This window comes from Watersipora subatra, chromosome 3 (genome assembly GCF_963576615.1).
Source record: "Watersipora subatra chromosome 3, tzWatSuba1.1, whole genome shotgun sequence".
NCBI classification, from domain to species: Eukaryota; Metazoa; Bryozoa; class Gymnolaemata; order Cheilostomatida; family Watersiporidae; genus Watersipora; species Watersipora subatra.
The window spans coordinates 64,030,222-64,046,286 of record NC_088710.1 but is presented as its reverse complement, the minus strand read 5'-3'; the positions used below and the strand labels follow the sequence as shown (position 1 = coordinate 64,046,286).

The following is a 16,065-nucleotide window of genomic DNA, read 5'->3' as shown; positions in this document are numbered from 1 at the left end:
GCTCTTTAAAATGTTCCAAAGATTGTCTTTGGAGACTGACTTGAACCCTTTTTAAAACTTTCAACTGCTTTCGTGCGCTTGCGGTCATTTGAAGATTTTCAAGGAGTGGTGAAAAGGCTCTTTGGGTCATGTTCAATTTCGCAACTGATTATAATTTGCCATCATTGAGACCTTTGCGCTGGGCAGGAGAAGAAATGCAAAACCTTAAATTATATCTCAGTAAACAGCAGCTTAGAGTCCTTTCATCTTCCCGCCTCGAGAGTGTTTCTAAGGAGTCTACCCAAGCGTGAGCTGTTGTGTATAATGCTGATGATTCTCGTGTCTATCCTCACACTTAATGCAGGATGATGTTGTGCTAAACAAGACATTAGGCTCAATCTAGAAACACGTCTTGCTACATATTCTGTTAAAAATGTATACAATTTTATCAAACTCTGTTACGCATTTGTACTTTGATGCTACAGTTGTAATTGTAATGTTTGTAAAATAGCATTCATTTCCTGTCAATTATCTCCATAGATAAGTACAGGCTGTGAGTTCCACACAAATCGTCTTGAACAAAAACAGTCAACCTTACTTCTCAGTATCGTTTCACCTTTTTACTGAAATCTTATACAGCTCTTAGTGTACTGTGGATTTTCATCTCTATTGGCAGCAGCTGCAGGTGTTCCATATTATTTTAATAGTATCATACTGAATCTACTAAGAACTGTTTGCTGTAAATAAATTGTGGATTTATTTACTTGAATATCAAAAAATATGCGTAATACAGAAAATGGCCTTAACGTTTTACAATCTCTTAAAAATGATAATAATAATAAAGAAATCTTGCCAGCCCGTTACGTCAACATAATGAATAAAAAAGGAAAAATTACAGAGAGTTATTTTCCAAAAACTTTTCAATACGTAAAATGAATAGAAACATAATCAAGACTGGTAGAATATTGTTTGTTTCTTTCTTTCTAAATACATAAAATCCACAAGAGTTACTGTTTCATTTGTTGCAAAGCGTGGAGAGGTGTCAGAACCTTCTTGCGAATAGCGTCTACCCCTTGCTCGGCCACTCTGCTTCCCATTCCATCCACTGATATATCTTCTGCGCTGCTGGCGAGTGTGGCCTTGATAAATCCTACATGACACAAATCGGTAACTGCAATATCTTACATAACAGTAGACATATTTTTCTTAAATTTTTAAAATATCAACATAGCAAGCTTAACTTGTTTTCAAACATCTAAATAAATGTAATGACAGATTCGAATCATTTTACAATTGCTGATGATTACGCCATTTTCTAGAAGGGAAAATGAGCGAGTAAGATAATCGGCTGAATGTAATGATACGTTCCCAAAGTCTTTGCGCTTTCAGCATAACGAAATTAGTTTTGTTAAAATAAAGCAACTAATTAAGATGGCCAGAAGTTTATATTACCTCTGCTGATAGCCTCTTCCACCGAGACTCGAGCATTTGTGACGTTATGAACATATTCGCCTGTGTCAGGATCTATGAGCCCACGAGAAACGGCTTCGTGAAAGGCAACTCTCGCCCTCTCTTGTTGGTCAACCACAGCATGAACTGAGTACGTTTTAGTTATCTCTTCTTGAAATGTCTCTGTAAATAGAACTACCTCGGTCACAAATTAGAGCGAGAACATTCTAACACATTTTTGTTTTACAGTCATATAAGTAGAGACAGAAGATTAGAATCTGAGGCTAAATGTAATCAACTCGGCCCATTCTCTAGCCAATCTATACACCTCTAATAGCCAGAGTCAAGTGGAGATCAGAATAGTTCAGCAACTTCAAGTACAATCAATATTTAAATTGACGTTAAATCAAACACACGCGGACACACGCTCAAATTGAAAAAAAGATTGTTCACAATTACGTGAATCGCTTAACAACAATGAATGTAATATTATGAACAAACAAACGAGGGCTTTGATTGGCAATAACTTCGACATGAGCAGGTGGCGGAGTGTAAACATTGGGACTGATCATTTAAATATACCTGTTCTAATATGTACATAGGTGCTGCCACAGGTCACATTCTAAGTTTTTGGAAGGGTTTTCAATTGGAAGAAAGAGTTTCTACACACATTGGATGCAATTTATTCACCCCTTCGAATTTTTTAAATATTATACCGGATACTATATGATATGTCGATTATACTATACTCATATGTTAGAATAAAATAAACTAAAAAATATAATACATATTTTTTAAATTTTTGTGCGACTTTGAGAGAGATGCTTTCATTTAAAATCAAAAAATCAACTGTGCAATATCATCAACAATAAAGAAGTGGTGAACCTCGAGACAAAGTTTGAATGGTTGATATTTCTCGAGGGCTCTTTGAGGCATGCGCTGAAGTCAAGAGCACTAGAAGGAGCTAGTTATATCCAGAGGAAAGTATTAATATAGACCTGCTGTTTATGATCGGAGCGGAGCGCGCGGTTGAGCTGACAGGAAATGAGTATCCAACTAAAGATAATATAAAAGATGGCAAACCCATTCTCTTTCAACCATGATGTGATATTCAGATGAGGGGGTGCTTTTAGAGACTTGGCAAGTAAATTACACAATGCGAACATAAATACATGATTATTAACAGCGTAATGTGCCAACTCGTGTGTTAGAGATAAGTTGGGAGAGACTCACTATTCCAAGGAGTTACATCACAAGTGTGACAGTTTTCACATACGATAAGAATCAAAATTTCCTTAAACACACTCCCAGCTTATTAAGCTTGCAGACTGACATTCCCGCTACAGACAGAGTTTCATCAAATGGTACTTTTTTTTAAATAAAAACAGTTGTCTTCACAATTTCTAGCTTTTCATTGTCACCAAAAAAACTGTTCTGTTGACCAAATCTTTACTATACTGCGGTCTCTAGCGAAATTTTTTGTTAAAATGACAACAACACTTTTTGATAATTTGATAATAATAATCTTTCTATAATATGGGTCATGTACATCTGTCTGTCTGTTTGTCTGTCTGCCTGAAGCCATGGTTGAAGCTTTAGAAAAAAAACTGCATTGTATGGGATTCGAACCCACAACTTTCAGCCTGGTAGTGTAATACTTCAACACCGACACCAATGAAACACTTTCTGACATTTCGGAATAACCATGTAGATAGTCATTTTTTGTGTTTTATCGGCACACCTGACAATCTCTCACAGCACACTAGACTGCCACGATGCTAATTTGCATAAACGTTGAAGAAACAAAGCGAGGAAGGACCAACAGTTAAAATAACGCAAATATATCCATATAAGCTCCATCACATTTTGTACTCTGAGTCATCTGATTGGCTACTTACACACATGTAATTCGATTATAGCAATGCCCATAGAATCATTCATAGAATATTCATTTTACCATCATTGTTTGAAGTGTTGTTTAGCATGTGATTTGGGTTTGCTTGTGGATCTTAGCAATACGCTGCCATTTTTTCGCACATCCCCATATTGTGCGTGGAGCATACACAGCATTACACTATCATTGCATTACATTATACATCAACATTACACATATGAAACTATGTTAACAAAACTTTTGTTTTATTAGCTTTTGTGGCTGTTGCATTTACTTATCTACTTATTTACTTATTTATCAATTTTATTTACCTGCGGCAGATGTGTCATAGTCTACCTCTACAAGACCGAGATCAATGGCATCTCCCATTAGCATCTTTGATCCTGTCTGCAGATCAGTAAAGGTGCCCTTCTCGGAATCAAGAATCTTTCTTCTAGTAGCTTGAAAGATGTGGTACATCTGGTTGTTTCGAGTGTCTTTGGCAGCTGTGAAAATTTCCAAAAACAACCTTACAGATAAGCATACGATATGTGTTACATGTACAATACGTGTTACATGTACAATATGTGTTACATGTACAATACGTATCCCATGTACAATACGTGTTACATGTACGATATGTGTTACATGTACAATATGTGTCACATGTACAACAAGTGTTACATGTACAATATGTGTTACATGTGCAATATGTGTTATATGTACAATATGTGTTACATGTATGATATGTGTTATATGTACAATATGTGTTACATGTATGATATGTGTTACACGTACAATATGTGTTACACATACGATATGTGTTACACGTACGATATGTGTTACATGTACGATATGTGTTATGCTCGGTATAATATATTTGTATGGAAACATTTAAGCAATCGGAATTGGTCAAAGAGTTTATTAGAAGGCCACAGCACCTTTAACTGTATAGGGCATCGTCTCTCGCATAGTTTTTATCGTGATAATTCCAACAGACTTGACTTTTTCTTCTGACGTTTCCACTTTCTTCGGTCCCATCTGATGAAGACAAAGAGGTGAGAGGGTGTGAAACTTGGAGACAGAGTGAGGGCAACACTTTTACTACTACCCAAAGACATGTGGCATAAGAAAGGAAATGCACCCAAGCAGCCAGATTTATCACCCAAGATCAAATGCTGTCAAGACTGTTCAGAATGTTGATAGGATCTCACCTATTCATCCTCTCTTCCAGTCTGGTCTTTAGTAATGTTGAACAACAATATGCCAGCTAATTGAACTTAAGTCTCTTGTGTAATAAGTACACTCATAAGACGTGATAATATACCAAACAACATGACACTGTTCTATTTCATACAGTACACAAATCAAACTGGTCTGAATTTCTTTAAGAAAGTTACAACATCGCACATGGATTATTTAGTACTGACTTTAAAAATACAACAAATAATTGATAAAAAGTGTTTAAATATACATAATTAAAAAAAGTGTAAGTCTGTCAAAAATATACAGACACCTTTACTCATTGTACAACTGTACACTGTACAATTTCCGACAGCGACTAGAGATAATATTAAAACGAAGTAAGGATGCGGGAGCAGGATTGAGGCACAACAGAGAATATTGCAAAGCAGGCTCCAAAGAAAACAGAAAAAGGACAAAGCAAGCTCATTGTGTTAATACTAAGAGCCGAGTTGCTGAGGCATGCAATGGTTATAGAAGGCTAACGAAAGCTGAGTATCACCAAAGGCCAATCACTGGCTCGCTGTTGAGATGATCCTCTGTGCAATTAATCACAACTCACAAATTAACGTACCAAACTGTTGAATTGTAAAACATTTTAAAAATTCACAGCACTGCTTTTAATGCTAAACCTATTTGGAGGAAATGACGGCAGTCACCATGTATATAATGTTCAACATGTCTATGTAACAAATAACACACACGGTTAAAAAATTTCAAAGACTTACTTTACAAATGATACACACATTTAGTGGGTCTCCAAATAATCATGGCATTTATTACCGTGCACACAAAAAATCATAAATCATAAAAACGATCTGGTCATAAATCCTTTACCTTGATATAGCCTGCATTCATTGCTTCTATCATAGACATCTTTTCTCCAGTTGTACGATTATGATACAATCCATTCTCTAGATCTAGCAATCCTTGATTGACAGCATCCTGCATTGAAAGTATTTCTTCGTTTTCTCCTTCAGGATTACTGACAACTCCAGTAATAACCATGGTGACAGTCTCTTCTACCTAAGAAATAGAACCACACGCTAAATATTTCTGGTGGAACAGGTTTTATACACCCACAATTAATCTGAAACATTTGGACAGCTTCATTGCTACAGCATGCTCAAGAGTCTCCTATTTGTTGGTTGAGTGAAGCCGCACCAAATTGATGCAGAGAAAACTTTGTTAGAGTTGTCTTTCCTTTGCTCAAGGTGAAACAACTACTAAATAAAAACGGCAAAATCTTTTTATACAAAAGTAAACTAAAATATTTCCACATTCAAAATTCTCATTAAAGTTGTTTACAAAAAATTTAAAAGCTTCTCATGCTTGCGTAGAATTGTTGTGATGCAAATTGTAGAGAAACAAGCTCCCCAGATAAGATACAAGTTTACAGTTTCTGGTAAACGGACAAACCCAGGTTATTGTGACTAAAATACAATCTCACAAAATAATTAGATAAGATTTTTTAATTAAGATTGAATTAAATTAGGCTTATTTATTTGTTGCCATAGAAAGTTGAGTCTAACAACTACAGTATCAACTTACAGATGTTTCTATCACTTCTTCTGTTTCAGTCAATTGTCTTCTAGAATATTCTGGGCCTTCACTTGATGTACTTGAACAGTCATCTCTTAATTCTTTTTGGTCTTTTGATAAGCCTGAACAATCAGGTGAAAGCTTTTCTTTTTCCATCTTGAAATGTGGCTCACGCTCAAGCAAGGAAGTTTTCTCAGGAGTGAGTCTTGGACTAATAACTTCCTCTTCTGGCATTTTGTCACACCCTAAACCACTTTTATCTAACGAACCATCTATCTGTTTTGACTCTGTAGGAGTATTTTCGAAAATTTTCACTTCTGTTGCCATATTTTCAATTGAAGGTGGAAGTGACTCTGACCGAGTACTACCTAACGGTGTGAATCTGCTTGTCGGTAGATTGGGGTCATCCTTCGCATCTAGAGGAGCAGACTTTTGTGCATCAGTAGAAGAAGGTTCTGTGGCTTTTCGTGGTTCAAGAGTTGAACTTGCAGCAGTGGTGCTCTCATGGCTAAGGTCTTTATCTCTCATCGCAGATGTTGTTGCTGTGGTTGGTCCTACTTCTTCATCTGATGCATGTTTGTCAAGCAGGCCAGCTGATTTTGGTGGAGCCACTGTGGACTGCGTCCCGGCTACTTCTGGGCCATCTCCGGTATGAGTTTTTTCATTCAGAGTAGCGACATCAGAAATCGAGTTTGTGTTTGACATTATTGCTTGTTTAATAGGATCTTTAGATGCAAAACTCTGCTCCTGACATTCAGGGTGCACGTCTTCCGTATGCAGTTGTGCGCTCTTGTCAAGTCTCGGACTTGATGTGTGGATCGAAAGCTCTTGAGTTAGGTTGGGGTCTTGTGTTATTTTATGTGGATCATTGACATCCTTGGCCGAACTTTCCAAAGTTACATTAGATTTTTCTTGTTCACCAACGGCTCCGTTCTTCTCTACCGAGTTCACGGACTTTGAACCAGGTCTCCTCATCTTATCATTCATTTCACTCTCCTCATTTAACTCTGCTGTCGGCATGCTAGGTTTGGCAGTAGCTACGTTTAAATTATCTGGTTCTGGCTTTTCTGTAGCATCTCCAATTCCGTCATCATTCAGCATGTTTTTAGATTTCTGGCCAGATAATTGAAAATTAACTTCAGAACGTTGAAGAGATTTGAAACTTTGTGGCAATGAGCCGGACACCTCAGGAAGAAGTTCACGCTCTAACTTGGGAGGAGAATAGTATTCAGATCTTTCAATAGAACCAATAGACTGCGTGTCGCTCAACGAATTCACAGATAGTTGAGACTTAGACAAAGGTGAATGACTGATATGCCGTGGTGAACCCGACTCCGGACTAGAACTAACTACTTTGTCAACACCAATTTGAAAATTCATCTCAGAGCGCTCAATAGAATGAGAACCGGGTGAAGAACTACAGGATTCGTGTGACGAAGCAGGCGTGAGTTCCTTTTGCATGGGTGACTGCAAATGAATTTCAGTATGATATTGTGAACTTGCTGCAACAGCAGTTGAACCAATTGGTTCTTGGACTTCATCAGCATTCATGCTTTCTGGTAACAGCTCAATTGATGTTGTCCTGACTCCTGCACAAACATTGTCATTGATATCAAACGCATCATCTCCGGTTTGTGAAAACCCTTGGGGTGGCTGTGTCCGATCACGAAGGTCAATTTTGTCTTCTACTTGGCCAACTGGTTGAGATCCGCTTTCTGTACTACTAGCGGCTGCAATAAAGTGAAAAAAATTAAATGTTAGATGCATCAGCTGTAAAAGGACTGCAAAAATACACGTTTGTTAAAAATAAATAACTAACCAGTGATCAATTTTTGCTGAGAAGCAGTTGTGCTCTCTTCTTTGGATATATGCATATTGTCAGATGCTGCTAAAGAGCTATAATGGTCTGAAGCATCCAAAGAGCTAGGCTGCTCACCTTCTCTTTTTTGCAGATTCTTTCTGTTACCTTAAAATGAAACAAACTAAATAAAACATTTCTGTTGACTAATTTCCTAATTATATTAAACGAGTTTCACCTATGCTTTGAGTAGCAATACCTGATGGTGTAGCTACTTACTTAATGGTGGAGTTTTACTTTGACCTTTCTCATTCTCTGAAAGAAAGGAGGTAGATCTATTGTATGTAAATTCCTGAGAGTCATCGCCTGATTCTAGATGCATCACCTCCCTTGGGGCTCCTTTAAGCTCTGCTATGGAGTTGTCTACTCCGCTTGAAGAAACTAAAACCGGGGACACCAAAATAGTGTTAAGTAGCATCGAGGCCTAGTATAAGTTGCTAAAATGGCTGTTAATGATGTGTGGGTTGACTTCAACAAAATAAAAACTTCTTGAAGCATACATAATATGAGAGAAACTTTAATTTTTTGCAGCTAACAGTTTGTCGTAGATTGCATCATACACGTGAGCACGCTTGCTTCCTTTGTCATGTATTTTTAGTAGACTGTATCATACATGTGAGTCATGTATTTTTAGTAGACTGCATCATACAAGTGAGTCATGTATTTTTAGTAGATTGCATCATAGTGTGAGCCAGCTTGCTTCCTGTGTAATGTATTTTGGGGCAGTCAGCCTTGAGCATTTGAATAAAGCATGAGTACTTTACTGCACTCTCTCATTGCAATTGAACCAACATATAACACAGTTACTTACATTCCATAGGCTAAGGTTACGGACTTGAAACTTTTTTACAAGTTCAGCTGATATAATGCTTAGACTTAGAGGTAAGTGAACATTGAGGCAAATGTATGAGTAAGGAGGCGAATGTACGAGTAAGGCCCAAGGCTATAGCAGAGTTTACTAGTATTAATTAAGCGCTAATGTTAGAAAAGGTGGCTACCGGGCAACAGGAAATTGTTAGCTAGTGTTCATCAGCTGAATGTGATTACAATCTACAAGCAGTTAGTTACATGTATTAGTTTCTACGCCTCTCCCTCACCTCTTGTGCGCACAGAACTAATTCGGGGCACAAATCTAGCTCCTTGCCTTGCTGGCACACCTACACAAGTCATATCTTTTTACTTTGCTATAATTGCAAAAGACATGCACTGTTAACATCATACCTAGTACATTTACTTATGGTTAAAGTTAGCCAAGAGTGATACTAGTTGGTGGCATAACGACTAACAGCTTGGCAATGATTTTAAACATCTGATAAAGTGATTGCAAATTCAGCATATGTTAGCCAGAAAATGGAATAACATCATCGCAGCCTTATACAAATTTAAACAATCGTGTAGCTAATCATGGATTTCGGACTAGATAACATATGACAGTCATGTTGCTCAGTAGAAATGAATTCCACTGTGACATTTGGAGGTGGTACTGATTAATCATAAAGAACATGATTGATTCTCAGCTCTCTAGGGAAAATAGGTTCCTATGTAGCTACATTGAGTTTGCCTTTATAGCTTTGTGTATTTGTTTTTAACACTTATTCATGTAAAATCAAATGAAACCATCTACAATGGCTGATGTGAGAATATCTGAACATAGCGTATGCTCTGAATTGAGCGGATCAAGCTCACACGTCTCTTAAGCCTCTGACACTTGTGCAGGGTGCTTGTGTAATGTGATACTTTGTGTATGTACACGACTCACCTGTCCGGCTACGGGCTTCATGTTTTGGAGCATACATAACAGCCTTTTCTAATGACTTGCAGCTTACACTTGCTGGTATGGATTCCTTCACATTTTCTCCTGCCTCAGAAGAGATCTGCTGCGTGACAGGCTGCCTTTCCTCGTATGTTGTAACCTTAGTGTCCAACTGTGAAATTCGCTGCTCTACTAGCCTAGGTGATGATGAACGTTTTCTTTCTACAACACCGATATGCTCTTCTGAGACTGCATCGGCTATCGGCGTTTTACTCAGTGATGAGTTGTATTTCTCATCAAATTTAGGAGAGTTTTTAAAGAAGTCAGCAGATTGTTGTGGTGGAGTTTCATTAGAGCCAAGTGGTGAGGCTGAACGGTTGGCAGCGGTGGTCGGCGGAGATTGTTCATTGGAGCGATTGTACCAAGGATGAGACTGAGTGCCAGTTCCTTTGCCTGATTCGACGGCGGATGTATTTTCGATCACCAACGCTGGTCCCTCCTGTCCTTGACCCGCTAGTTGCTCCGCAGCTAAACTCGCCACACTCTCTTTATCAGCAGCACTTCTGTCGCTAGCCCCAGGAGTGTCCGGGCGAGGACTTCCAGTCGCTTGAGGGAGTGATGAGGGAGCATTGCTAGGGCGTCGTTTAGATTTCTCTTCTGTAAAGATGGAGAAAGCCCATGTAAGAAGAGCAGTGCCTCCCAAGGCAATACACACTGCTGTAGCTACAACCCTCTGTTGTCTGCTAGCAGGCATCAGTGCCAGCCATAAATTGCCACTATCCGCCGTCTGTTTTCTGATTACCAGTGAATCGATCCGTGGCTGTATAATATAACAACTAGATGCCGTTCACTCGCCGATAGAAAACTGATAACTAGAAGCACCCTTTACTATATGATGTCAGCTGCGTGAATGCAGCTCCATTGTATCAGCAAATTATGATAAACTAATCGACAGGTAGAGCTAGAGCACACGGCATTATTTACAGAGCAAACAGCCAATACTATAACTTGAAGAATGCGGATCAACTGCTGCTTTCATCTGACATTGTTAACAATCATGTTACCGCTATGTTTGTAGAATGCAATAAATATGTTTATAGCCATAAATACCAAACAGCCTGCCCTGCAATGGCAGCCAAGTCAGCATTTTTCTTCGTTCTGTGTTCCCCGCCAAACTACATGCTCCTTTAGTGTCGGTCAACAAAATGAGATCAATTCCCACTAAATCAATATCCTGTAAGCCGCAATCATACTTCATCTATTTACCTAATAATATCCTGTACAAGCTGACTGCAGGCCGACACGGTCATTCCTAGAGCTGTAAGCTCCACACTCTACGTATGCAATAATGTATATATGTAGGTATACATGCTCATTCAAGCAGAGCAATGAGAGCTGATGTGTAATGAAGGGTGCAGCTTGGCATCTCTGTTTGCTAGACTTTTTATTGTTATTTAACAATCAATATATAGTATTTACTGCTTCATTTATTTAAGTCAGTCATGCGCATAATCTACACAAATGATTACTTGACACCAAAAAACATTTTTAAGGCAACGCGAAACCAATGCTATGCAAAGTGTGAATGCCCAAATCAATCAGTTTTTTGCTAAACAACGTCAAAATTAACAATGTGAGCTTAATTAACAATGACTACCTAGTCATGACTACCTAGCTATATGACTACCAAGTCATGGTTTTGTGTTTCTCATAATTCAGGTTTCATATATATGGGCTGACTTGAATTGACTGAAAAGCAATGAATATTTCTAGTTGTCATGTTTACTATATGAATATTTGAAGTTGTCATGTTCACTTTATGAATATTTGAAGTTGTCATTTCATGTTTACTATATGAATATTTGAAGTTGTCATGTCATGTTTACTATAGAAATATTTGAAGTTGTCATGTCATGCTTATTGTATAAATATTTAAAGTTGTCATGTCATGCTTATTGTATAAATATTTAAAGTTGTCATGTCATGTTCACTATATCAATAAGAAAGTGGCAAAAATAGAAACAAGCACATGAATTAATGGTTTAGACAAATACCTTATAAATTTATTTTATGAAAAGTATTCTGCAGTTTATCAGCGTTTCTAGAGTTGGAAATTTTTTTTTATTGATACGTGAAGCAAAGAAGAAACAGTGCCATATTGTCCATCTTTTCATACCGCGCTTGACTAATTCTTACAACCTTCAAAATTTCATCTTGCATGCCAAATATATCTAATTAAAGAAGAAAGCCAATTGTAAACATGTTTCCATTAGAGTTTAAAAAAGTTGTGGATGAATTCTAACCTATGTAACTAAAATCATCTTTAGATAGTAAGCGTTGCTCTGAAAAGGTCAGAGTGATAATTACCACATGTACATTACATGCAGGCCATGAAATTTCATCTAACTAATGATTACACATGTTAATTGTAAGGTTTAATGATGTTACCTATCCAGTAATTGTCTACCCTTGATTGAACAAGGAGCGCAAAACTACTAGTGTTTATGGTGACTTAAAGTGACCTCTAAATATTACAGCAATAGTATTCTTGGACAGCTTCCTGTTTTCCTGATATAACAATAGTGCTGACTTGACTCTTTGAATCATAAGCAGACAGACAAATACAAATACATATTGAAACAATAGCCTGATAAAGAAGGAAGGATTTATCTTTCCTGTCATAATAACAACAAAAAACAAAATTTTCTGCAGATAAGATAGGATGGTAAAGCTAATTCTTGTGTACATAAAAAGGATACATAAAAACATATATCTAAAAAAATTACAAGCATGTATTCTTGTATGCTTGTAAAAAACTCAACCTCGCGCGTTGTTTGGTTAACGAGCAAAAGAGAGATGTGGTGTTGCAGGTACCGTAGTTACTTCCAAAAGAAGTTGAGCCAGTATAAGGTGAGGGTGAGACCCTCACACAACTGATACTTCACACCTTTCAGTAAAATATAATTATGTCAACACAACTGATACTGTATTGTGATTGCTTAATTTGCGTGGTTTGATTTCACATAAGTTGTGTAAACACAACCTGTCCAATTTGTGGACGGACCACTGTAATTTCAATCTGGTTGGTATCACTCTAAGAGTTAAGCTCTGAATGAAATCAGGTAATTGTGTTATTCCTTCTCATGACCCCCTCATGACCCCAAATATGCCAACCAGCCTTACTACTATGAGCAACCATGGCAGCGTGGTTTAGCCCTGAGTTTTTAAGATCGCGAGCTCGATGGTGAGGAGAAAGAGCATTTGTAACGCACTAACAAGTAACTATACCCTTGAGGCCGGAAGCTTTTAAAGCTCTCATGACAAACTGTCAGCATAATCAATACTTTGCTACTTCTTTCACATGGAGAAGGCAAGAAACACACGCAAACCGATGCATACAAACAAGCATAAATGTAAAAGCTATGCATGCTGATATGTAGATAGACTCTATAAGCGCGCATACAATTATGTAGATGTCTTGTCGCCTACAAACAGAACCTATATATGCAACTCAGCAGCTATATTTATGCTCAAGTCTGCGACTAGAATCAGAGCTTTTTTTGCTGACCAAGAGCATTTGAGCAGAATATTCATAGTGACACTTAGTGTGCTCAAGTCGGCTAACGTCGATGTTGCAGGATTGTGTCTCTTGTTGCGCATAGCATACATGTGCCTCTCAATATTAACACTGCTTTGTCTGCTGCATCCCGAAAAACAGCCTAATTATATGCTAAGATATATAGTGAAATGTTATACAATAGATACACAAAACTGCTACTTTTATAATCATTGGGAACAGGGTGATACCACTCTGGCAATAATAAAACAATAAATATGGAAAGCACAACACAGTATAGCATGGAAATTAAGAGCTACAATCGGGGTTCTGCCGTACAAGCAATCCTTTTGAAATACACATACATATAGTAGGAATAGTTGAGAATATTACAGTCCCTGACAGAGTGTACAGACATAGAATGTCTTATCAGAGTTCTAACAATGGAATACATAGAATGTTGTGGTAGTTTACAATAATTGTGCACATGGATGTTAAATGCCACAGCAACTTATTGTAACAATAGAGTACACAGACATAGAATATGTCACAGTAACTTATGTAACAATAGAGTACACAGACATAGAATATGTCATAGTAACTTATGTAATAATAGAGTACACAGACATAGAAAGTTGTAATAGGCTTAGCAATATTGCAACATTTAGATATGCATGCAGTATCTATATATAAAACACTAAAATTTAGAAAGTTATAATACTTGCTTTTTCCTGTCTTTCCGCTTTTCTTCCCACAGCAACACTTGAAAGCATCCATATCAGTTCTGTCTGTCTTATTTAGAACTTACTAAACTTTCTGCGAAGTCGGAAAACCTTCAGTAGAGCCCAAGCGATGATAGCACTTCCACTGTGATAAAGGAAGCGGGTAACATGAAAAAGCTTTCTGTACGCGTGTAAACGAGAATACACCTGGGGAATGCATCCAATAAAAATGAAAGAAATTGATTTCAAATGAAATTTTTATAGAGCAAACTAGGCCACTGCCGGTCTGTTATAAAAGTTTGTTGAAGAGCGAGGCCAATTGTTCAATAACAGATAGCTGCCGGCTGTTCACACCCAAGCTATTCATTCAATTACTCGTCTATCTAATATTGAGACAGGTCACAAGAAACTTCCCAAGTCTTCGGGATAATGCTCATAGTTATGACAAATATGCGTGATAAAAAATGTCCTATGTTTACCAGCGCACTGAAAAACGCGACATAGATATGAATTCGCCGTGTCGCATCCTCTAAGCTCATAATAAGCAAAAGGCTATAGGGAATATGAAAGGCAATTACAACAGACAGGTTTACCTTACCTACTGCCATGCAGAATACGGGTCCTAGAATCTCCGAGATAGTTTAATACAATTCAGTAGTCTACTAGAGACTAACATCCAACAGACAGGCTACAGAAAGACCCCCTAATGTCAACATATTGACGAAAGTGTTAGATGGCTATTGTGCATAATATAAAAACCTTTTATTCAATCATACAAATGCAATTAGACAAAAATTGCAATCACACTAACAAAAGACCGTGTGAAAGCTTTACTGTCAAGTAGCGACTAATCGTCGTAGAGCCATCCACTTCATGCTTCTGAGAACGTACTTGAGTACGGATCTTGTATTACACAAACAACTCCAGATCAACATGGAAAAAGATCTATGGTTCGGGTGATGCCCTAGTCAGAAAGCAGTCGCGGCCGGTGTCTAGGTCATCTGACCAACAAACAACAGGTCAGGTTGAATTTCCAAAAATGGCCAGACTGTTGGTGACAGAAATGGTATCCAACCTTGGATTGATCTCTGCAACGGGCATGTCTTCATTCGTCGAAATCCCTTTGCCACAGGACTTAGACATGTCCAGATAAGATCACAGAGCTATGCTTTGTGCAATAATGCTCTTAAAAAAAACGCGCAGCCGCTGCTAGCAATACGTTGAGCAGATATCCTACTCGATCTTTGAGCGGTTGCTCACACAGTTGTCATACCATGCACAACACACTGTCTCACTACTAGACTTTCCTCAACTAATTAGAACTCTCTAAAGTTTCCAAGATCTGATTCATGCGTTTGCTAGTAAACATACCAGATGACTGGAATACCCAAGCCATAATATGGCACACTACTTTTGTTGACATAATAAAACTTTTGTACATTGGTGATCAAATACAGCCAGACATAGATTTTTCAAAGATATAATTTGCAGTCCCCATTGTGAACAAACTGCTTATAAAGCTCTTAATAGTTATTCGTTGGGCACTGATGATGCACTCATAAGCAAATGTATGTACAATTAAAAAGGTTATTGGAAAATAGACTTACCCCAAGTACAAACCAGTTGATCAAAGACACTAGTGTATAGCATTTATATCTTACACGCTAATTCAAGAGCAGCAGCCATTGAGGTCTGACTCATCTTCCGATTAATTAATATGCTGCCATGGCACTGTTTCTCCATACTGTCTGCGGTAATTGATAGTTTCAATATTGACACTGTAGCTGTATGTTGTGAGATACTACTAGATGCACAACTGTACACTATTGATGATAATTAATAGGAGTTTGAAATGAATTGATGTGATTCTTTTGCACTTCGGAGAAACTAAAATAGAAATGCCGTAGATTTGAGTGCTACATAAGCAGATCACAATAAAAATCAAACACACAAAAAGTTTACCCTGTTGCAATTTTTATTTCAGTTGTTATAAATTTGCTGTAGTTGTATTGAACATGAAAAAGTTTATGCAAAAAAATACCGCCAGTTTTGTAAGTTTGTAAGCCAAAGAAAGCGCTTCACAGGAAGTGA

At 37.6% G+C, this 16,065-nt stretch overlaps 1 protein-coding gene across 3 annotated transcripts; it reads right to left on the bottom strand.

Moving 5' to 3' along the window:
• Nucleotides 1-712: 712 nt before the first annotated feature.
• LOC137390075 (serine-rich adhesin for platelets-like) lies at nucleotides 713-11,022 on the bottom strand. 3 transcript variants are annotated; one of them, XM_068076319.1, is made up of 11 exons: nucleotides 10,963-11,022; nucleotides 9,703-10,516; nucleotides 9,041-9,100; nucleotides 8,163-8,324; nucleotides 7,905-8,051; nucleotides 6,095-7,815; nucleotides 5,381-5,569; nucleotides 4,243-4,342; nucleotides 3,634-3,807; nucleotides 1,432-1,611; nucleotides 713-1,129 (listed from the first exon to the last, which is right to left on the bottom strand). In XM_068076319.1, the coding sequence occupies exons 2-11, from the start codon at nucleotides 10,448-10,450 to the stop codon at nucleotides 987-989; spliced, it is 3,624 nt and encodes a 1,207-aa protein (XP_067932420.1). In that variant the 5' UTR covers nucleotides 10,451-10,516; nucleotides 10,963-11,022; the 3' UTR covers nucleotides 713-986. The 3 variants fall into 3 exon arrangements, with proteins under 3 accessions (XP_067932420.1, XP_067932421.1, XP_067932422.1); XM_068076320.1 differs by lacking the exons at nucleotides 9,041-9,100; nucleotides 10,963-11,022 and having other exon boundaries at nucleotides 9,703-10,579; XM_068076321.1 differs by lacking the exons at nucleotides 713-1,129; nucleotides 1,432-1,611; nucleotides 3,634-3,807; nucleotides 4,243-4,342; nucleotides 10,963-11,022 and adding an exon at nucleotides 4,543-5,082 and having other exon boundaries at nucleotides 9,703-10,579.
• Nucleotides 11,023-16,065: the final 5,043 nt, after the last annotated feature.